A 25,309-nucleotide genomic window follows, 5' to 3' on the forward strand; every position below is an offset into this window, starting at 1 on the left:
TTGTTTTTAAAAGTGCATAATTTCTTCAGGAAATCATGATAAGGATGGTGACTTTAGAGTTTCTAAGTAGCCTACCTGCTCCCACATTTGAGTATTACTGAAAAGAAAGTGTAGTCAGTTTATTAGTATGGTGAAATTCAAGATCAAAGTTGTTAGCTAATACACTCAAGGCTCATGGATAAAGACTAGAAAACTTTAAGAAAATAAAACTGGAAAACTAGAAATAGTAAGAGTACAATATGATAGTTTACTGCTTCCTAAACACTATTCTTTCTGGTTTCAATAAATCATCATAACTGAAAACAGAGTAGCTTTCAGTTGACATGTCTGTCCAAGAAAGTATTCTCATTTTGAAAATGTCCTCTGATATTGGGACAATTGGTGATCATTACAAAGGACAAGGGAGCTATTGCATATTGCTAAATATGGGTAATTTGCAAATAAAATATTGCATATTGCTAAATGTCGGTAATTTGCAAATAAAATAAGAAAGTGATCCCTCTTTATGTCCCTAACAACATGCTAAGCAAAACTTGAAGGAAGTATGGAAACATACAAAGAAATTGATGAGACCATAGTAAACTTATTTTCCCAGAATATGTTTAATCTATAGTATACTCAAGAGTCAGTCATGGCCGGGCGGTGGTGGCGCACGCCTTTAATCCCAGCACTCGGGAGGCAGAGCCAGGCGGATCTCTGTGAGTTCGAGGCCAGCCTGGGCTACCAAGTGAGTCCCAGGAAAGGCGCAAAGCTACACAGAGAAACCCTGTCTCGAAAAACCAAAAAAAAAAAAAAAAAAAAAAAAAAAAAGAGTCAGTCATTCAAAATAGACAAAATATAAGGATGCTTTCTTTTCAAATCCATCTACAACATTCACAAAGACTATTTTATATCTTTATCTAACAAATTCATAAAGGCAAAAATTATTCTTACTATCTACCATGAATATAGTATAATATAATTATGATTTGACAAAATAGTGGTCAAAATGTATCTACTTAAAAACTTTCAAACTCTGTGGCTTAGGACTAAGGTGGACTTAAAACTCGATTTTCCAAGATAGTTTCAAACAGAAGAGTGAGAATATCAAAATTAACTTTCAATGTAAGATGCTAGAAAAAGAAGACAAAGGAAATGGAATTATGGAGTTATATTACTTTTCTTGTTGCTTCAACAAAATACCTGACAGAAGCAGCTTAGGGGAAGGAAGGAAGAATTTACTTTGCCTTACAGGTGTGAGTAGTTCCATTTTAAATATTTTGAGGTACCACTATACTGATTCCATAGTAGCTGTACAAGTCTCTATTCCTTCATTTCCCCATATCCTGCTAACATGTGATGAGAGCCCTTTTGACTCGAAACTTGAGTTTTAATTTGCATTTCCCTGATAGTGAAGGATGTTGTATATATATATATATATATTTTAATATTTATCTTAGTAATTTGTATTTCTTCTTTTGAGAACTGTCTATTCAGTTCATTAGCTCAGTTATTGGTTGGATGATCAGTTGTTTTTTGTGTTGTTGAGTTTGTTTTGTTGCTAATCTGTGAGTATAAGGACAAATGTTTATAGACTTTTGTTAGGGAACATACTAGTTTAGTAAATAAGTGATTGTAGATTCCCCTCCAATAACCATGATTTCACAAGCACTGAGTATTAAGCCAGGCATGGTTTATCTCTTATTGAGTGGGTCTTAAGTTCAATTAGAGAGCTATTGGTTCCCACCAAGCTATGTGTGTCACTTTTGTACCCATAGGATTATCCTGTTATGCTGATTGTTGAAGTGGTTCACAGACATCATAGCTGGGTAGGACTGTTAGTTGCCTCATTCCTTTGGAAGCTTGCATGGCCCCTTCTGGTACCATGCAAGCTTGTCCTCAGGGAGAGGGCATTTAGGTCAGTTCCAATTCAGCGGTTTCTGAGCCCTGTTTCTAAAGTACATGGTGTCTTCAGCAGTAGAGACTTCCCTTCTACCTCTGGGGATAACCAGTGGCAACAGAAATAAGCTGTATATTTTAGAAGTCTCTTGGACAACTCTGGCCAACAACTCAAAAGAGGGCTCTTTATGTCTGGATTTGGGATTTTTGGTGTTAGTAGATGATCTTAAGCTCTTGAAGAGAACACTGTCAGCCCAGATGAGAAAAGTACATTAAAGCAATATATGTATATTTATACACAGAATTACATGTATTATAGGTGTGTGTATGTGTGTCTAATATTTACAACCATGCCCATCTACAGAGAATGTCCTGTTGACAGTCCAACCGAGAGACTCTATAATGGCCTGACCAAACACAGATTAAAGTCAGGATCTTTATCCATAGAGAAAACCTAGCCAGTGACTCTATCTATCTAATTGAGTACAGTTTGAGACACTGCCTGATTATGGAGCCAATGCAACCTCACTTGAACACAGAATCTACCCACTAACAACATTTGAACAGAGAGTACAACCTTGCTCTTTCAAGCAGGAGCCAACCCTATATTTGAAGTCCAACCCTATATTGGAAATCTAAACATTGTAACTACATGATCAAGGAACATAATGTGTAGGTGACTATTAACAGCAATCAGCATCCCAATTAGTGACCATGTCTGAATGCAAAGCCCATCCGGCAGCCCTCCCTGACCTCCAAGAATATGTAGGATCCTTGCCAAACTAAGAGACCCTGACAGCAAGCACCACACTGGCGCCTCTGCTAGCCCATCCAAACTCTTAAGTTGTATGGATTGGTGAGTGTTTTTCCTTGCGAAAGCCATCTGTGAAGGCTGGAAGAAGTGGCTGCTTCCTACAAAACATAAAAACACTGAAGGAACTGACAGGGATATGAGAAATAAGGAGACATGAAGCAATCAGACGAACTAATGAAGGCCCACCTGACCTTAGAGAAACCTACCAACTGAGAAGCAGTTCAGATAAGTCCTCCCAGATAAATGAGAGGAGTAGAAGATAGCATGACAGGGAACTAGATGAAATTAGGAAACAACATGAGCAATATGTGGAACTCATCAAGGAAACAGAAAAATAAGAAAAGGAATCCTACAGTGGCATCAATGTGTTCAGAAAATGTAAATATTGAAGAGGAAATTAATCTGTGTTACTTATATTCTTTTCTTTTAAGATAAGATTTTCAAGTTTAAATTTTTTCTAGAACTGAATATATTAATATTTCTGTATGAGCTGTGCTTATAAAGACAAAAGATGGGGGCTGGGAAATTGTTCAATGGGTAAGAGTGGTTGATCTGCAAGCATGAGATCTCAGGTGTAATTCCCAGCACCCATTTAAATAGTGGGAGATGGCTGTGCATTGAGGTCTAGAGACAGGAAGATCCCATAGCTCACCGTACAGAGCCTACCAGAAATGGTGAGCTTCTGACTCAGTGGCAGACAGTGGCTCAAGGCAATAGGACAACAATAAAGACACCCAGAGTTATGTTCTGGCCTCTGCATGCATGCACACAGACACATTCCCTTACACATGTACAGGTACCACACACAACACATATATTGGTATGTGTATATGTGGTGTATGTATATATTGGAGTGTGTGTGTGTGTGTGTTATATTAAGAGAAAATGAAGCTGATATCAATTACAGATTTTTATAGAGAAAAATATTTATAGTGACAACACAAGACTGAACTAAAAATTTCAATAAATGACATCAGTAGGATATTCTAAAAAGCATAAGAAGTTTCCTTGAACTCAAGGATAGGTCACAGAGAAACAAAGAGTTTTTTTTCTTTTCTTTTTTCTTTTTTTTTCTCCCCGCTCCCGTCCCCCTCACCTTCCCCCCAGCCCACCCCTCATTCCCACCTCCTCCAGGGCAAAGCCTCCCCTGAGAACTGATATCAACCTGGTAGACTCAGTCCAGGCAGGTCCAGTCCCCTCCTCCCAGGCCGAGCCAAGCGACCCTGCATAGGCCCCAGGTTTCAAACAGACAACTCATGCAATGAGCACAGGACCTGGTCCCACTGCCTGGATGCCTCCCAAACAGATCAAGCCAATCAACTGTCTCACCCATTCAGAGGGCCTGATCCAGTTGGTGACCCCTCAGCCATTGGTTCATAGTTCATGTGTTTCCATTCATTTGGCTATTTGTCCCTGTGCTTTATCCAACCTTGGGAGTTTTTTGGGTTTTTTGTTTGTTTGTTTGTTTGTTTGTTTGTTTTTTAATGAAAAGGTGAAGAAAATCACAAGACTTATAAGACATCATCAAACTAAATATATGGAATTTTAGAAAACAGAGATAAAGGGACAGAAAGACTATTTAAAGAAATAATAGGAGAAAGCTTCTTGCATTTGGAGAGAAAGAGGTATGCAGATTCATAGATGCAAAGATACCCCCAAAAGACTGAATGCAAAAGATCTAAGTGAGGGAGTATATAATTAAATTGCCAAAGGCATACACAAAGAAAATGTTGAAAAAGGAAGAAACTGCGACTCATCACATACAAGAATCCCCTGTAAGAAAGAACACACCCATAGACTGCCAAAGGAATGCCCACAGAAGCCTTAAAGATTAGGATAATGTGGGATGTTTCAGATGGTGAAAGAAAAAAACTACTAGCCAAGAATCCTATAGTAAAAAGAAAACAAACTTCAGAACGAGGTAATGAGCAAAGACTGCCCCAGTGAGCTGACATGGAGAGCTTGTGCCTCACTATGAATGCAGCCCAGAGCTCCTTAAGTGGAAATAAAGAACTCTAAGTAGTAAAGCTGAAACAGACTCAAGTCAGGATTCTTGAGCATTACAATGGGGTTGCAAAAATGACTTTCAGTTATGACATAAAAATTAAAGTATTTAGAAACTAAATGACAAAAATTTGCTAATGGATGTATAATAGAAACATATTTGTAAATCATTATATCCAATCTCTAAAATGTGAGCTGTGTCATCTATATGTGATTATTATTGCAATGCTGTTAACATCTGAAAATAGGAAGCTACAGTTACAAGGTGTTTTATGAAAGCCATGACAAAGGAAATTCTGAAGTGGGAATTCAGAAGATTAAGAAAGACCTCAAAGCATATGCAACAACAAGAAAGTCATCAAAAGAAAAACCCCAAGAATGGAAGAAAGAATAAAGGAATGGCAGCACCAACAGAAAACAACTAGCAAAGTGGAAACAGTAAATACGTTACCTGACAACATTTATTGTAAATGTAAAAAAAATAAACTTTCTGATCAGAAGATGTCTGGTGGCTGAATAGGCTTTCCTTTTTTCTTTCTTTTTGAAAGTATGATCTAGTGATCATACAAAAGACTCAATTTAACTATAAAGGCACACCGAACTGAAAGTGAAGAGACAGAAAAAGATATTCCATACAAATATGAGAACATAAGTGGCTGAATTTATAACAAGATAGAGTTTAGTTAATAAATAGTCAAAAAAGGAAATGACAAAAACAATTATAAATATTTGTTCTGCAAACATTGGTACACCTATGTATGTAAAGCAGCTAGCTACTCAGAGCATTGGAGAAAGTCAACCAGAAGGAGGATGGTGATCCGTCTCACAAGTAGGCCCTCTGAAAAGAGAATGCAAAAACAGCAGAACTGAGCAACATCAGGACCATGTGGTCCTCACAGACATATACAGAACATTCTACAGGATAGGTGAATGTGGGGACACAAAAACAAGTCTTAAAAAAATCAAAAGATTAAAGTCACATGAAGCATCTTTTCTAACCCTATTTGTGTAAAAATGCAAATCAATAATGGGAAGAAAATTCATGAATATGTGGAAGTTAAGCAGTTTGTCCCCAAAGCCTAATGGGACTGATTATAGAAAAGAGAGAAATAAAAATATAATGAGACAAATGAAGATGGAAACTCAACCTGTCATGTGTATGAGATGCAGAAAATGTTTTTGAGCGGAAAGATTACAGCTGTAAACAACTTAACGAAAGGGCTCGCAAGTGCACAGTCTAACTTTAAACATTGACGAGCAAGGGAAAGGATAATTGAGCCCAAAGTTAACAGAAGGAAGGGACTAGAGAGCACTACAGAAGAAACTGTTCAGATAGAAAGAATAGAAAACAAAACAAGGATCAGTGAAACTAAGCTAATTTGAAATATAAAATTGGCAAATCTTTAGCTAGACTAATTAAGAAAAACAAAATAAAAAGATTTTATTATTCTAACTAGAGAAATATGACTGATAACCAAGAAGTGATCCAGACCATAAGAGAATACTCTGAACAATTACATGCTAAGAAGTTAGATGAGCTATAATAAATGAAAATTCCTGAAAAATTAACTGCCCACCAAGACTGGATCATGAAGAAATACACAATCCAAACGAATAACAAGTAAGGCAATTGAATCAGTAATCAAAACCCTCCCGGCAAACAATCCCAGTGCCATATGGCTTCCCCACTGTCTGGCCCAACATTTAAAGAAGAAGTATTGCCAGTTCTTGAACTCTTCCCAACAATTCAGGAGGGAAGAACACTTGCAAACTTTATTCACAAGGTCAGTTCTGCACTGCAAGCAAGGATGGGGACATGGTGAGAGGAGGAAATCACATTTCAGCATCACTCAACACAGATGCAGGGACTCCTAACAGTACTAGTGAGCCACAGGAAAAACATACACCGTCTGTGGATGGTCCTAATATGCGAATAAATACATATGAGATGCTAAATTAGCAGAATAAAAGAAAAGTCACATTGTTACCCAATAGATATTGAAAACGAACTTCACAAAATTCCACATCTTTTCATGTTTAAAAACTCAATGTATTTAATATAGAGTGAGAGGATCTCAATATAATAAAATCTGTAAGTTACAGAAATGTCTTTTTTCTATAAAATCAAGACCAAAGCAAAAGGCTTAAATAAAGATACAGAAATCACAAGGGAAAAAGTAAAAATATCTCTGCAGATCACACCATTTTAGACATAAAAAAACCATAGGACTGTACCTCAAAATAAATTAGTTCAATATTGTTTGCTGGTTTCATAAAACAATATATAAAATTTAGCTCTGCCTCTCTAACACTAACAACATACCCTCTAACACAGAAATGAGAAAAAAATAGTCATCGACATTAAGAGAAAAACAATAAAGGAAAAACTAGGAGTAAAATTTAACCAAGAAAATGGAATCTCTTAACTGAAAAATAAGGTTTTGTTTTGTTCTTTTTGTTATTGTTTGTTTGTTTGTTTGTTTGTTTTTTGGTTTTTAAAGACAGGGTTTCTCTGTGTAATTTTGGTGCCTGTCCTGGATCTCACTCTGTAGACCAGGCTGGCCTTGAACTCACAGAGATCCACCTGATTCTGCCTCCCAAGTACTGGGATTACAGGCATGTGCCACCACCACCCCGCCTGAAAAATATGTTATTGATGAAATAAATTGAAAAAATATAAATGGAAAAATAGGCTATGTTCATGGATTGGAAGAACTAATACTGTTAAAATGTCTTAGTGCTCAAAGTGTGTGTGTGTCTGTCTGTCTGTCTGTGTGTTTGTGTATGGCTATTTCTATGTATTTATATATATTCATTCACTACAGTTGTTGTTAGTAGTCCTATCATATTTTAACATAAATAGGAAAGACTTGTATGAAACCACAAAAGATGTTGACTAAACAAAGCAGTGTTGAGCAAGAAGAGTTAAGCTAGAGGTATTATACTCTCTTGTTTGAAACCATATCACTAAGTTGTAGTAATCAAACCTTCGTCATACTGACATAGAAGAAGAAGTATAAACCATTGAACAGAGTATAGAGCTCATTAATAAATCTATGTGTATATCATTGACTAATAAGTGACAAACACAAGGAGCATGTGACAGTGAAAGTACTGTTTCTTCAATAAATGATGCTAGGAAAACGGTCTGACTAGGGATGGAACAGTGTCTTAGTTAGTGTGGGTTTTTATTGCTGTGAAGAGACACCACAACCACAGTAACTCTTATAAAGGAAACAATTGGGGTGGCTCGCTTACAGTTTCAGAGGTTCAGTCCATTATCATCATGGCAGGGAGCATGGCAGAATGCAGGCAGACATGGTGCTGGAGGAATAGCTGAGAGTCCTACATCTTGCAGGCAACAGGAAGTCAACTAACTTGCTGGGTGGTAATCCAAGTATAAGAAATCTCAAAGCCTGCCCCCACAGTGACATACTTCCTCCAACAAGGCCATATCTGCTCCAACAAAGTCTCACCTCCTAATGCTGCCACTCCTTATGAAATTATGAGGGCCAGCAACATTCAAACTACCACACCACTGCTCAAATAGTATGTTTACAGATAAATAGAACGATTTCATCAGCTCAATTGTGCTTTATCATGATAACAAGTAGCAAGCTTGACCAACCAGACACCAGTTAGCTTATCTAACAGTAAGATTAGCGAGCTTTGGTTAATAAAGAAAGGTAGTTAAGAGGTGATTTAAGAGAGCTTTTATTACATAAGGGAAATGAGTAGATAGCAGCCCATTCTCTTCCAAAATAAATAAAATCATGGTAACCTTAATAAAAATGATTTGCTGGTACAGTCACATTTTTATGTTTTGGCCATTTTGTCTTTATTATGACTTCCATATGAACCCATGTTCTTTCAAATATGTTTTAGGCTTTGGTCAAAGAGTTACAAAGTGATGTCCATAGGACCAGACATCGAATCAGGGAGCTTAAGAAGATGCAGAAAGGTAGACATGCTTGTAAAACCTCAACCCATAAAGCCCAAACCTTGGCAGCATCCATCCTGAACATTTCACAGTCAGACCTGGAGGAAATACTGGACACAGAAGATGAAGTGGTAAGATCACTTACATATTCATTAATAAAGGGCTTGCTGCACTTTTATCTAAGTATATTATTTGTTTTATTAATTCTTAGAATTTCATTTTATGGGCCTATTGTCAAGTTGTCAAAGAAACGTATTTATAGTATAACCAACTCAACACCTTTAGAGAAAGTCAATATGTAATATAGAAAAGAGTCAAGTATGTAACAGAGAAGGCTAACAGATATAAAAAGCAGTTAGGAAGATTCATGTTGCTTGTTAATCATATCAATCATTTCTTCCTGTTTCCTCTATTCTCTTTAGCTAATTATATTATAGATCTTGTAAGCCAGGGTTTTTGTCATTGCTGGTGTGTGTGTGTGTGTGTGTGTGTGTGTGTGTGTGTGTGTGTGTGTGTGGTGTTTGAAGCAAGGTCCTTACTATGTTGCCCAGGCTAGTCTCAAACTTCTAGACTCAGGTGATCCTCCTGCTTCAGCCTCTTGCCCCTTTCAGACTACGCTCTGTACCACTACACCCAGCAGTAACCACTTTTTTGGGATTATTTTATTTTATTTTATGCACTTGAGTGCTTTGCCTTCATGTGCTTGTTTGTACCACATGCATGCCTGGTGTCAGAAGCAGGCACTGGGACCTCTGGAACTTCAGTTATGGGTCATGGTGTCCCACCACGTTGGTGTAGAAGTAGCAAAAGCTTCTAACTGCTGAGCCAGCTCCCCCTCCAGTTATCACTAATATTAAATCCCCACTTTGACTGGACCTAGTTCAGTCAAGTCACATTGATTTGATAAAAATCTCTTATGTGAGTAACAAACTTATTGGCTTTCCTGGCTGAATTTATAATTATTTTGATAATTTCTTGAAAATATTTCTGTTTTTAAACGGATGAGATAATCCTGTTTGGATGGATTATATTCTTATATGTGGGCCCTGGGAGAATGATATTGTCTCATCTATATTATTCTTTAAACTTATGAAGAATGCTTGGTCCTGAGAGTAGAAGTCTTCAATTATTTTGTGTTTGGAAATTTAAGACAGGATGATACCAGGAACATTCCAGTAAATATTTGCTCGACGATGAAATAAAGCAACAGATTGAAGTATTTGTATGAGACCATCCTCTATGAGATGCCTGCCCTCTTGAGCATCTAAGAGATTTTCTGCCACACAGAAGATCTATAATACAAAAATATTTAAACTGCCAAGAATTTTTAGAAAAGATCCAAAGGAATTCTGTAGAGATTATTTTCATCCTTTGGGTGAGTGGGGTGATGAGCCATCACTTTCCCTGTTTGCCAGTCCCACACTGGTGCCAGCATCTGTGACTTCCTGCCTAACTTTGGTGTGCACGAAAGAGTATATCACATGTAGGATAGACAGGTGCATGGGGACAGCAGTGCCTAAGCAATAACGACCTTCACTGTGCTCCCTGCAGACACCTACTTAGAGCCTGGGTTGATGATGTGCCTCTGGGAGAGTGTGCGTGCTTGTGCCCATGTGTACACACACACACACACACACACACACACACACACACACACACAACACACACACACACACACAGAGGATAGGGGTGGGGTGGGGTGGGGGGAGTGTCACGTGCTTGGGAACACAGAACACTGTGTTTGGTGTTAAGAGGATGCTCTCTCTTGGCTGTAAATTAGAAACCTCATTCAATTTGAATAAGGAAATTAGATACTGTCTCTTTCAAATGTGTGACTTAGAAAAGGTTCTTCACAGTCCCAAACACTGGAGAACATGTTTCTGTGGTGAAGTAGTATTCCTGACTCTGAGCTGATGCAGTCTGGTACAAGAGAATTCTGCCTGCAGCCTCATATGCCACACAGTCTGCAAACCCTCCTGGAAATAAAATGAACTTGAATACAAACACACGGCTCTGAGTGTATTGATGTATTCACTGTGCTTAATTACAGACCAGAGTGTATTTAGAATGAACTATACATCTTTTAGAGATTAAGGGGTGGAGTGACTTGCCTGAATTATGTTCTTTAAACTGCATCCAGTTGTAATAAATTCATGTTAAAAGTATAAGAGTCTGTGTGAAAGGCCAGGTGTGAAGATTGACATGTAGTAAATTTCAGTGAGTGCTAGTTTCTCAAATGCTTCTATTTTTCACATGTGGGGTGTGTGTGTGTGTGTGTGTGTGTGTGTGTGTGTGTGTGAGAGAGAGAGAGAGAGAGAGAGAGAGAGAGAGAGAGAGAGAGAGAGAGAGAGAGAGAGAGAGAGAGAGAGAGTCACTGCAGCATAGGCCAGAAGCTAGAGTTGGGTCCCCTAGAGCTGGAGTTCCAGGCTGTTGTAAGTCCCCTGACATGGATGCTGGGAACCAAACTCAAGTCCTCTACGAGAGCAGCTCTTCACCACTGAGCCCATTCTCCAGCCCTGCATTGTCTTTTTACAATGTTACATCTTTTTTATTCTCATCCATCCCTATCTTAAGCCACAGTTTGAAAGCTGAAAAAAAAATTCCTAATTTATTATGAAATAGATAAACAGAGCTACAGCTTCCACATATATGTAAATATTTATAAATTAAATATAAAAATAAATAACACGGGTTTAAATATTCTACCTTGGAAGAGACAGACCACTCTTGGGTGATATTCCCATAGATGTGGTCAATATCTAGCTGCTAGATTCTAGCAGAATGAGTAAGTTCATATCAATTAATGCATCTGTTTTTATTTTCCTTAGGAAATTGAAAAGACAAAGATGGATGCTGAAAATGACAAGGAATGGCTGTTGTATATTCAGAAACTTCTTGAAGGACAGGTATTTCAGTTTTGTGCTTCATATATTAAAACTTTCAAGTAAATATTCCAGCCTCACATTTTCAGACACCTTTATTTATTCTGTTAGGTAAAGAAGGATTCCAGAGATAGACAGTAAAGTGAACCCCCATTCCCTTATTTACTTCTGTTAGGTAAAGAAGGATTCCAGAGGTAGACAGTAAAGTGAACCCCCTGTTTATACTTTTGGACTTAACAAATGAAACAAATGCCTTGAGAAAGAGCCAACATGGGCCTCAGCAAGTGCATTAATTAAATTATTGAGTCAACCTCTCTGCTTGCTAGAGTGAAAAGGATCCATTCCCCCAGACCTCTTAGGAACAGAGATTCTTTATTAGTGTCTTTAAAGTTGGAAGTTGATACGGACACCTGAGGAGTTCATGGGTTTCGGTGACCTTTTACTGTGGACCTGTTTCCAGTCAATTCGTGTTTTCCTCACAGCCAGACAGCTGTTTATTACTGTGTCTTCCCGCATTCTCTACAATATTTTCTACTGAGACCTCGAGCAGCTTGTTAGTGGGAAGTAAATATTGATTTGGCATCCTGTCAATGCAGAAAGAATGAAAAAATTTCCACCAGAGGCCCCTCAAACATTTTCCTATCGACGTTTTCTGGGCCGAGTGGAAAGCCGCACCAAGGATGACAGGGCCAAGACGAGCTGGGGTCCCTGAGGGGTCTATTGAGGCTGCTGCTGTGACCAGTGTGGTAGACTTTTCCTCCCCTTTCAAGTGTTTTTTTAATACACACACAGTCTGCTGGGATGTGCCCCTCTTGTAAGTGATCAAGGGCAGCTTATTGGCAGGTGAGAGCCCTCCTCTTCTAGTCATAGCTGGCTTTTGTTCTGACATTACTGGCAGCTTGTAATGCATTCTAAAACTTTTTCATTGTAGTCCTAATTTTCTCACCCTAATTGTTTATTTGAATACCAGCCTAAACTAAATACAAGCTAAAACACAATTGTCAAAATGACAATTGATGGGAAACCCCATCAATCAGTGATTTTTGAAAGACACTGTGATTGTTTCTGCAAAGATTAATAAAAGAAGTTGATATTAAGTATTGTTATTTTACATCAGTGTCATCGCGTAGCACTTACTATGTTTGTAGTGAAGTCAAGAATAAAGCAATTAAAGCGCTGGAGCTGTAGCACTGTGGTTGTATCTCCATGATTAGCATGGACACAGACTTTAGTCCAACCCTAGCACCAAGACAAGCAACAAAGAACAGTAAGTAAATGATACACAGGCCACTTATAGTATTAGTATTAACTTTATATATCTTTGAAACATTAGCTGAAATTGCTTCAGTAATAGAATATGATTGGTGACATTTTGGTTAAAGTTGTTGAAATATAGATGCACAGGTGTGAAACAAGGCCTTTTATGGTAAACAACTTGTTTTTGAGAAGAGGGATCATTTCTTTTACTTAAGATGTACCTTTATTTGAATCATGTGTATGCACGCATGTGGGGGTGGGGGTGGGGATGGTACACATGAGTGCAGGTGTCTGCAGAGGTCAGAGGCATCAGATCCCTCTGAACTTACATGCAGTTTTAAGCTTCCAGTATGAGTTCTGGGAAACAATTCAGGCCCTCTGTAAGAGCAGCATATGCTCTTAACTGACAGGCCAGCTCTCCAGCCTAGAGAGCTCAGTTCTTAATCATGCTGCTTGCCCAGGCTCAGCCCAGTGCCGGGCACATGAAGAAGTTCAATAATAGTTGGCATGAAGTGTTTTTAAGCTTAAAAATGACAGAAATAACCCTGTAATGATTTTCTAAGTGTTCACCTTGTAACTAGGACCTTATAGTTCCTTTAATTAGAAATTTTACCATCAATTATGTCCATAAAATAATAAATCAATATGTTTAAATCTTGCTGAAGCTATACTGATACCTGACCTAGTTTGGAGGTGGTTGTTGTTCGTGTGTGTGTGTGTGTGTGTGTGTGTGTGTGTGTGTGTGTGTGTGTTGCATGCGTGCTTGTGTATGTGTGTCTTATACATGTAAACGTGCATGTCCATATTCTGCATTATCTGGATATATGCTTATTCTGTCCAGTTAGTGTTAAAAATTCCCTGTTGAAATGGCGTCAGACTGCTTAATACTGCAGGTTGATATAGTGCCTTTTTGGGCCACTGAGCCTGGACTCTGGAATATAATTGCCTGGTAGTATTGATTTAATTGCCCAGGTTTATTTGTGGACTCCTAATTATTGACTGGAGGTAAATTTAATGGAGCAGTCTTTATGAAGACTGAGAAGCGCTGCTGTTGCTGCTGTACATAATGAACTGCATCCTATGCCTTCACATCGTTTTTCAGGCTAATTTTATTCTGTTGTGACAGTATGATAACATTGAAAAAGTCAAAGACTTTTTTATTTTATTACTGACATAGGTGGTTTTGCTGATGTCTTTGGATTCTGTAAGAAGAAAAATGGGCATTTCAATGGTTGCACTTGAATGTCACTTTATAATTATGCCCAAGAGATAAATCTATAAAATAGAAAACATCTCTTTTTTTCTTTCTCTATCCCAGAAATTATATTTGTCCTGTGTTTTCAGAAATCTTTCCTTTGCCCACTAGGATTTTAGAGTCTGAGAGCCTCACAGAGTTGTATGGGCAAAACTGTAAATATGTGTAGTTAGTTTACAGCCTCTGTCTCCTCATGTAGCATTTACACAGCCTTTGCGCTGTGGAGTAAGTGTGCATATTCCCTATAAAAGTACCTGACTTGATTCTAGTATAACAGTACTAAAATGTTTAAAAGATAAACATGTAGGGCATATCGTGTCTACTCTCCTCCTGTATTGTTTGGTCGTGTGTGATAGCATCCTGAATATTGTGACTAATCAGCCCCATGACCGTTGACTGCTTTCATGATGCCATCTATACTGATGATACATTCACAACAAAATGAAAAGCAGATTCTGCCATGTGGCATGGTGAAGCTGTATAATAATTATATATATATATATATATATATATATATATATATATATATATATATATATATATATCACTGTCCTTAGAGAGCACTACAATGGAAGGTTAGACCCTTAGACCCTTTTATAGGTGGATGTGTTTAATTACAGTGTACAAGAACATAACCTCACTATTTCAAGTAGCTATAATGTAATTAGTAGTTCTGTGTATTTGATATTTTTCTGCAGTTTGCAGATTCCTAGTAAGAATCACACTGAAAAATACCTTTCTAAGTTCTGCTTTCATTTTTCTGTGGTATGGATGTCTTTATCTGAAAATTTTTACTTGTGCTTTCTTTTCATATTGATATGATATTAAGCTCACAATTTGTGAGGGAGACAAAGAAATAAAGATGAGGGAAACCCCTCCTCCTTTTTTGGGGGGGGGGTTTCGAGACATGGTTTCTCTGTGTAGCTTTGCGCCTTTCCTGGAACTCACTCTGTAGCCCAGGCTGGCCTCAAACTAACAGAGATCTGCCTGCCTCTGCCTCCCGAGTGCTGGGATTAAAGACGTGCACCGCCACCTGAAAATAGAGCTAAAACCAGATGATTCTGGCATTTGAGCAAGAATGTGCCTTAGGAAGATAGAGGGCATCAGTGTGCAGGGCTGTGGAGATGGAAGAGATGAGGGCAGAGGATCTGGATGTGCCTAGCCATGGAAACAGGAGAGCTGCTCACATTACCCAGAGTTCATACACCGCCAACATGAGAGTCCATGAACAGTCCCAAATCAAAGATGGACTATTTCAGTACCCTACACAATGAGAAAGTTGAAGGTGTGTTGAAGAACTTCAGTGATCAAGAGAGCCAGTGTGTTAGGGAGGACATTTTTAATAGTTACTGAAGCCAAAGACTTTTTAGTAAGTTAACAATATTTGAAGTGTTTTGTTTTTCCTTAATTCATCCCAGCCTTTTGTTGGTCTGACCTCAGGTTAAGAAAATATTTCACATTCTTATGTGAATTAGAAAAGATTGAAAGCCCAGATACTTGTATTGGCACTGATTAGCCCCCTTCCCCCTCCAGTGGCTGAGAACGAAGCTGTATCCCCAGCTTAGTTTTCCCTTGGCTTTACATGTTTCTGTTCCTGTTGGTTGCTTCCGATCTTACAAATGCTGAGGTTTAAAGTGGTCGTTTTCTCTAGTGTCCTCTAAAGATATGCTTTCCTTCTACAGAATGCCTGCAAGTGTGATGAACCCCCCTGGCCTTTGTAATTGGAGGGAACTATCAGCACAAAAATTAACCTAAGTCCCTCACAGAACTCGGGAACCATCACTCTGTGAACCTGCTTCCTGCGTGGAAGTTGTAACGTGTTCATGTGCTCACAGGCTGCATGCGGACCTGCTCTCACACATACAGAACTTCATGGTCACCCACAGGCATTCCTCACGACTAGCTGACATAGCAAGATTTAAACTCTCCACTCACCCAGCTTCAGTGATTTTATGTGACAATTTGAAGCCTGCTTTTGTTTGAAAAAAGTCATTTTTTGTTAAAGTTAAAGCAATTCTTTAAAATTATGAAATCCTAAACTATACTATAGGCTTGTGGTAACTCCTTCTTTAGTAGCCACCCTTGTGTAGTTTTATCTACTCAAGAACATGTTCTTGTATTATAATAAACCAGTTTCTAGCTGGTACTCTAAAAGTAAGTCTTACACCAACACCAGTAGATTCTCTCCTTCGTGTTCTACTCAAGATCAGTAGTGTGTTCACTGAAAACCTTTATAGGGTGCCTACGGTGTGCAACAGCATTGGTCACCATGGGAGGCCAAGGGAATAATTCAGACCCTGGGTTTTTAATCTAAAAAAGGAAACAAGGTCTCTGTGAAGGTGAGAAGAAAACAGAACCCGTATGCATGACATGGGAAGGTAAAGCACTTTGGCCACTCCTCAAGAGATTTATATTGCCCAGAAATTCTGCTTCTCAGTGCTTAACAGAACTAAAAGCAGGCTCCTGAGCAGACACTTGTATACCCAAGTTCATAACAGTTTTATAGACAAGAGTGAAAACCATCCCAGTGTCTGTTGATGAATACATAGATAAATGTCTCTCTCTCTCTCTGCCTCTCTCTCTTTCTCTCTCTCTTTTACACACACACACACACACACACACACACACACACACACACACACATCAATTATTCCTTTCAGCCAACAGAGATAAGCCTTCAGAAGCTTACAATCTATTGTTAGAAGTAGGAGTGTTCTCCTTATGTAGATATTAAACATTATTTGGGGGCTCAAAAGGACTAGTTATGAATATGAATGTTTAGATTGTGAATTTGAAAATTAATTCTGGTAAATAAGAAGCTTAACTTTAAAAAAATGATATTCAGAAGGGTATGTATGAATTCTAAACCTCCACAGTGTGGCCTAGAGGTGAACATTTGGGAGGTGATCAGGTCATGAGGGCAGGTCACTCGTGAATAGAATTAGAGCCTGTGAGACAAAGGAGCTTTCCAGTTCTTCTCTGTACCACACAAGAGCACAGAGAAGACCACAGCCTATAAATCAACAGTGCCCTCTGCAGACACTGGTTGCAGCCGAGCCATAGTTTTAGTTTTGCCAACCTCCTGAACTGTGAGATTTACATGCTTGTTTAAGCCACTCAGTCTGTGGTACTGTGAACCTGAACCAATTAGATAACTCTTAACTGTAAAGGTAGGAATGGACGTGTCCTCTACCATATAGTTCTTGACTTTGGAGGAAGGAATGATATTAAAAGAAAAACCATTTACTACTGATAGTAAATATATTGTTTGTTCTACTATATGTTGCCTTTGCCAGTAAAACAGGTTACCATCATTGAAATTCTTGTGGTGTGTGTGGGAGGTGGGGTAAAGAAGGAATGTGGGAGACCTCAGTATTCACCATAGATAGCACAGGTCCAAATTGAGGTCAAGAAGGTCTAAGGAAATGAGGTTGTCTCTGGGACAGTATCCTTGTCAAAGGAATTATCCTGAAAGTAAAGGGTTGCCTTTGGTAAAAATGGCTTGATAGGCATGGGTCAGGTAAGACCATAGCCTCCCATGGAGATTCGAGTGATAGCTATTAGCCTCATGCATAAATGATCAAAAGAATTCAGAGCCTTACCACAGGCCTAGGATGCTGCTGGGTTTGCAAAAAAGGTTCAGCTAACTTAAATGTTCACACGTTTCTCTTCCATCTTAGGACATAAAGAGTTTGCAAACAATTCCTTTCCTAAATCCTGAAGTATCTTACCAAAGGTCATCATCTCCTAAAGACTTCATAAGTAGAATAGTTTGTCAATTTGCTTTAAATGTTACCTAAGTATTCCTTGAGACAAAAGAAAAATTTAAAATAATTTGAATGTCTTAACTCTTTCCAGTTCTTGTCTATAGCTTCTAGAGCCGTTTTCAAATTGTAAGTGATGACACATTACAGATTCTACCAGAATTGGAGGGCATCAGACACAGCCCTCTCTGTCAGCTTTCAGTGGCACTCCAAGATGCATCTGGGAGGGCAAGCAAGAGAAATCTGAATGACCATTAGGAAACATATTTCAAAATCAAGTGCCAAATTTAATTGTAGATGACTTTTTCTTCCCCATAGCATTCCTAATTATTTTAACAAGTGCTCTCTTCTAGTTTTGACTGTCCATTTAGATATGTAAGTCCGTGCATGTGTGAGTCTATATTGATTTGTGAATAAGCAGGTACATAGCATTGTACCAAATTGTGTACCCTAAATTTGGCTGTAAACTCCATTGGCCTTCCTTAAAATGTCTTTAATCTCACTGTGTCCAGTCCTTTGACTAGCAGCTATAATATAAAATTTTTATATTTTTATTTTGTAACCTCAAGTTAGATCTTAATACAGGTAATATCTTTTGAAGAATAATTCAAACAAAAAAAAACAAGAATAAAAATAGTTACACTGTTAGCTTTCTCCCTTAGATTTATAGGTTACTCTTATTTTAGTATACCAGCTTTCAGTTTTAAGTTATCTGATATTCCAGTCAATGCTGATGTCTTGGTGCCATAGATGTTAGGCTTCAATGTTTTCTTAAGATAGTTCTCAAACATCTGCATTTTTATCTCACCTTATACAGGAAAATTAGCCACAGTTTTCTGAATGAGAATGATTTTAGGATTCTGACTTGGCAAACCAATTCCAAAAAGCAAAATGGAAGTTAAAAATCCAAAGTTTAGTTGTTCAGACATCCCTGATAAACCTTCATACCAAGAAATCTCACTCAGCATCAAATCTTCCTGCTCCACATTTCCTGGATGCCAGAGAGGTAAAGCTATTTCTCCACCCTTCTAGAGCTAGGAGCTTAACTTCTCCTTTTTTATGTAGGAGAAATCAATCATACAAGCTCCCTGAATGTTGTGATCTAGCACATGCCATCAAAAGTGAAAAACAAGGCAGTGTAATTGTTAGGTTTGGTGTTTTTGTACATTTGATGGAATGTGTATGTTGGCCAGTCCTGTTGCCATTTAAATCCAACCCTAAAATCCTGTCACGAGAAGGATAGTGGTGCTTTCTGTGTCTGAGGTATTTGTTGGAGAGGATTAGCAGCCTTCAGAATGCATGCAGAAATGGCATCATTGACTATAAACTGTCCAGAAGAAACAAGCTTGTTCTTGATATGGACTTACAAGTAGCAAAAGGTGCAGGTTTTTTGGTTCTTAAAAATATTTTACACTTAAAAAAATACTTCAACTATGAATGAAGGTATAAGCTTGTAATCCCAGGACTCTATATGTACCTGAAACAATTAGGCAAGCCATGGTATTTTTTCAAGTATTTTCCAAGGTACACCATATTTTAAGTGCTGTTTCAGGCCTACCTCTAACCAATCTAGAGCTGTATGCTAAGAACTGATGTTCATGTAATTCTAAGATTTTTGAGGAGAGGGCTATTGGATGGCTCAGCAGCTAGGTGTGGTGGTATTGTGTTCCCCAAAATATTGTGCACCCTAATAAACTTTTCTGGGGTCAAAGACAGAACAGCCACTAGATACAAAGGCTAGAAAATGGTGGCACTCACACCTTTAATCCTAGCATTCCAGAGGCAGAAATCCATCTGTTCAAGGATACAGCCAAGCATGGTAACTCACGTCTTTAATCCCAGAAAGCAAGCCTTTAATCCCAGGGAGTGATGGTAGAAAGGAAAGATATATAAGGTGTGAAGACCAGAAACTAGAAGCATTTGGCTAGTTAAGCATTTGGCCGGTTAAGCTTTTAGGTTTTAAACAGCACAGTTCAGCTGAAAGCCATTCAGATATGAGGACATAGAAGCTTCCAGTCTGAGGAAACAAGACCAGCTAGAACTTGGCCAGGTGAGGTTAGCTGTGGCTTGTTCTGTCTCTCTGATCTTCCAATGTTCACCCCAATAACTGGCCTCAAGTTTGATTTAATTAATAAGACCTTTTAAGATTCATGCTACAGCTAGGAGTACATACTGTTCTTGCAGAGGACCCAAGTATGAGTTCCAGTACCCATATCAGGCAGGTCATACCCATCTGTAACTCTAGCTCCAGGGCATTCAACACCCTATTCTGAATTCACTCATGCCTGCACTCATATGCACATACTCACCCAGAGACACACATGAATACATTATTAAAAATGAAACTAAAAGGATTTGGAAGAGCTTTTATGCATCACTAAAGATTGTTGTATTCCATCTAACTTTAGATTAACATTAATTTGTGATATTTATATTTTAACGGTGATCTGTATATGGTATAAGTGATGACTCTCAATTAACCAATATGGCAGTTGACTGAGAAATCTCATTATTAATCTCTTAGGAATTTTTATGAATTAATTCTAAATTAAGCAGAATCTTATTTGTATAACCTAATAAAAACATTGCTAAATAAATGAATAGTATAAACTTAGGAAGGAGTGCTATTTTTAAAACTGAAGCACCTGGTACATGGAAAGACTCATAAGACTCAAAGGCAGGAACTATTTGTCGTATGTGAAAGAATATATGATAACTTTCTAGTCTTTGACTTTGGGATGTACTCATTTGAAACAATGAATCTGTTTATTAAATATTTATAATTCTACCTTTCTTTAATCCTTTTTTAAATTTATTAAAATTAACTATTTTTATAAAAATTACATCAATTTTCTGTTATAAAATTCCTTAAGATTGAGCACTATATATTTTTATTTATTTGTGGTATGTTATACACATTTTGTGACTGTGTGTGTGCAAGTGCACACACCCATACACAGACTTTTAGAGGCCAGAAGAGGACACTAGGTGTCCGGCCCTCTCGCTCCTCAGCTTGTACCCTGTACCCAGGGTCTCAGTGACCTTGGGGCTTTCCGTGTGAGGGCCAGGCTGGTTGGTCATCAGGGAGCTCTTGTCTCCGCCCAGAGTTGCCGGGTTACAGGTGCACGCATCACATCCAGCTTTACCCAGGTACCACGGATCTGGATCAGGACTTCACGCTGGTGCAGCAAGCGCTCTCATCCACTGAGCAGGTGGCTCTCCTACATAGATTTAAATTTTCATTTACTTGTCATGAAAAGGCCTCTGTACACATGAATTCATAGCAACTGTAACCGTATGCACAAGACCTATAAAATAAAACCCACAAAGTCCCAGCATGGATGGAGAAGTGTCTCCCAGAGCCTCATCCTTGCCTAAGGAGCTGTTGACAGCTGATGGCTGCTGCAGGTGAGAGTCAGTTTTCTTCAGAGATCTGGGCCCCTAGAGAGTACTCATGATTTAGTAGATGGTCCTACAACTCATGCACGGACAAGTAGCACTAAATGAACTCCATGGTTTAAAAATAGCATCCATGAAGTTAGGAAGGAAAGTGGTTTGGGGGGCAGGAAGAACTAGAAGAGAGAAAACAGAGGCTGCCTTTCACCAAAACACATTATGTGCATGTATGAAATTCCCAAACAGCAAAATGTATATTTTTCTATGACCATTTTGAACTACATCTATCATTACAATAATAAAGCACAAACTTATAAACTTCGGTCAGAATGAATGCTGAGTTTAGAGGAGAAAACTGTGAGAAATGATGCATTGTTGGCTAGGTAATCACAAAGCCAGCATGCTTCCAACACATGTTCCATAGAGACTGTGAAATAGACCATGAGAAAGGACCAAAGACTGTATTTAAAAACTGGCAATTTTACTCTTGGAGAAGCAGGGAAGCACAGTGCCCATGAAGCACCTTGGAGACGTGTTAAGAGGTCCTGAGATAATGGAACTATATTAAAGTTTGGTGCTACTCAGATTTGCTTGATCAGGGAATTATTTTCTAGAAAAAAAATAGAAAATGAACTTTTAAGCATACATTTCTGATTTTGTTTCTGCCAATAAAAGATGGGAGGCTGTTCCATCTTATCTATCTTGCTTTTAAATAGAAAATGCGTATTTATGTACATAGTTAAATAATAGTTACCCAAGGGTCTTGTCAGTTGGGGCCTAGTGCTTGCCAGACAAAAATGAGTCTTTTTATTATGCATTTTTTAAAAGCTAATATTAATGCCCTGATGACTTAATTATCAAATGAGGAAAACTAGCAATTTTATCAGTGTAACTCCTTTCTGCATCCCAGACATGCTATTTGTCAAAGCAAAAATTTGTTGTTATTGTCTTCAAGAAAAAAGGCAAATACATCCTTTTTCTTGTATCTAGTGTTCTTTTTTTCACATTTTTAAAATTGAAACGTGTATGCTGTGTATGCTTATTGTGATGGTTTTTCCACCTAGAAAGGCTCTTTCATGTCAACTTGTATATCTTATGGTCTATGGTCAGTTATACCTTGAAACTAAAGAAATGTCCTGTTTTGACACTTTCTTTTCTGGTAAATTTCAGTGAGAAGATGTGCAAAGCTCTTGAGTTTGGAGAAAGCAGGCATACACCCAGACTGTTTTTAGGAAAAGGCTAGTTAAAAAGTAGGAAGCTACTTAAAGATCTTAGCCAATATTTTCTCTTCTTCCCAGTTCAATTCAGGAAAGAACCATTTTGATTGGCTTAATCAAACCCTTTGGCTGTGCCATACAGAGGACAGCGGCTAGCTGGCTTTGCTCAGTCCTGACTGGGGACACCACCAGTGTTTGTCCTAACAACAAAAACCTGACATGACTTCCCTCTAGGAAGGGGATATGAATATTATAAGCATTCTAACATATTTAGGGAAACAAAAAAAGAGTATTTTCAATCAAAGGGACAAACCCAAGAAATACTTAATGAATTTCCTAATTATGACAGACCTCTTATGTGAGACCAGAGGGAGGGAACAAGATAAAAAGAAATAAGTCGAACTGCAGAAGGTATTTGAGGCAGCAGTCCAGACTTTCCCTTACTTACAACCCATATGGGGTATGTCCACATTCTACCAGCAAGCCAAGGAAGCAGCAGGAACAATAAAACTACCAGCAAAGTTATATCAATTATGAAATTTTAAAATGTGCTCACATTTCATAAACTCAGCAGTTTCTGAAACATGTGTATTACACTTTGATATACCAAACAAACTTTAACAACTTAATCAATGGGTATACTTTCACCATTTTTTTCTCTCTGAAATTTTATCCTGCAACTCTTGAGATATTGGGCTCTCATACAGACAAGTGTATTGATAGTTCTCTCTCATTCTTTTATGAGTGATGAACATATAGTACCACTACTGTGGGCCTGTGTGCCCTAGAGATGACTGTAACCTGCTATTGATCAGCTGATTGAAGATGAATGGCTTAGCTGCTTGTATTGCAGATTACATCATTAACATGGTCAGTAAACCATGAATTGTTCAATAAGGCGTTTATCTTTTTTCATTTTACTTCTGCTCTTCTATCATTTTTATTAGAAGAGCCAAAATTGCCCACACCAACCAGGAAGATCTGTTCAAAAGAGATCCAGTAGGGTCCCATTATGACTTCAGAGTTACAGACAGATAAATTCTAATGGCTTAATGATATTTAGTGAGAGGTTTTATCAGTTTTTTCCAATTTGTATTACTTTATTATATTTGTGTGTTTGTGTGTGTATGTGTGTGTCTGCATATCTGTATGTCTATGTAGGTTACATGACAACCTCAGGGGTCAGTTCCACCATGTGGATTCTGAGGATGGAACCCAGGCTTCATGGCAAGTGCCTTTACCTTCTAAGCCATCTTATCAACCCCTTGTGTATATTTTTGAACTAAAGAAAATACAGAGTTTTGATAATTTTTTGTTTGTTTTTCTCTTACAGCTTCCTTTTGCCTCATATTTACTTGAAGCAGTACTGGAGAAAATAAATGAAAACAAGAAACTAACTGAAGGATATTTCACAGTTATGAAAGACATTAGATAATGTTATATATACAGTATATATATATATATATATATATATATATATATATATAATTATCTGTGTTCAAGCATGAGCATTTCATGTGCTGTGGTTGTAAACAGTCCAGACAGTATCTACTCCAGTTATCAATGGGTGGCTTCAATATCAAAATAAATTTCTGAAACTAATTGATTCCTGAACAAGTGACCCTAAGTGCTTAGCCACTTAAAAGGAGAGTCTAGCATTTGGCTGTTGGATATAAATACTGTCACAAATACAAATTAAAAGTGATTTTCCTCCAGTACAGAGAAAGAAGCTTGAACAAGTTTGTTACATACACATTGGTCTGAGTATAAAAAGAAAAAGGCGTAAATAAAGAACTTAATATTCTAAATTTTATATGCAAACTAGGCTTTTACATAAAACTGTTATAAATGGCCCTTTGTGATCCAGTGAATAACATATTTGTGTGGTGAGAAAATATAAAGTAAATTATCCTAACATTATCCTAACATGAATGAGGAGCATTGAATGAAGCTATTATGTGGTTCATTGTGCCTATTCTCATTGACATACTGGATTATACAGAAGATACTTTGTTTTTCTAGAACTGTCTGGCAAAAATAAAAAACATTTTCTCCTCCTTTCTCTCCTTATGCAGTCATATAAATGAGCAAGAGCAGGACACCGGTGTCTAATGTTGGTGGAGACCTAGCCAAGCTCCTACCATGGTTACCTAATTACCAATGTCTTCTCACCATGATAGACCATTGCATTTGGTTCCTGAATTCCCCCCTCACCACACTTCCTCCCTGTGTTCTTCCACACACTCTTGGTGCCTCTGAGTCACTGAACTTTGACCTCCACACTTGATGTAGGTGTCCTGTCTTTGCAGAATGCTCTGTGTGTAGCTTTACTCAGATGTGTCTTTTTCTCATTATTCAGGTTCACTTTATCAGTTCCCTCTTAGACATAGTCTCTGAATATCTTACTGTTTACATGAAATCATCTATTTTAAATGTGGTCACTTCTTTGTTTATGGTTTATTCTCATTTTTTTCCTTAGAATGTAGATTCCGTGAGCTTAAGGCAGGGGTTGGCAAATTAAGGCCCATAGCCAAATCTGGCCTGCCACCTACTTTTGTATGGTCCACAGACTAAAAATTTTTTTACTTTATTAAACTGTTTTGAAAACAATACTTTGTAGCATGTAAAATCATCTGAGATTTAATTTTACTGTCTTATCAATAAAGATTTATTGAAATTTTGTGATGCTCATTCCTTTGTACAGCACTTAGTATAGCTTGAACACTATGGCAGTGGAGCTGGTGACTGGCAGAGGCTGGATGTCGTACTCTCCTAACAGCACTGCTGCTCAGCTTGCTATAGCATGGTGACACAGTTTGACTAGAAAGCAATGCTGGGAAGTGACAGATATTAGTACATATCCAACCTGCCAGAACCATTGAACTCACACTCGTAAGACACA

General features: G+C 38.0%; 1 protein-coding gene across 6 annotated transcripts in view; it reads left to right on the top strand.

Annotated features, from left to right (window-relative positions):
- The window catches only part of Cntln (centlein), a 254,855-nt gene extending 229,768 nt beyond the window's left edge, over positions 1-25,087 (top strand). For all 6 annotated transcript variants that reach the window (XM_059254498.1, XM_059254499.1, XM_059254500.1 and 3 more), the window contains exons 24-26: positions 8,582-8,767; positions 11,465-11,542; positions 23,741-25,087. In XM_059254498.1, coding sequence (XP_059110481.1) covers positions 8,582-8,767; positions 11,465-11,542; positions 23,741-23,842 — 366 coding nt within the window. In that variant the 3' untranslated portion in view covers positions 23,843-25,087. The remainder of the gene's footprint in view (positions 1-8,581; positions 8,768-11,464; positions 11,543-23,740) is intronic.
- Positions 25,088-25,309: the final 222 nt, after the last annotated feature.

This window comes from Peromyscus eremicus, chromosome 2, assembly GCF_949786415.1.
Source record: "Peromyscus eremicus chromosome 2, PerEre_H2_v1, whole genome shotgun sequence".
In the NCBI taxonomy this organism is placed as follows: Eukaryota; Metazoa; Chordata; class Mammalia; order Rodentia; family Cricetidae; genus Peromyscus; species Peromyscus eremicus.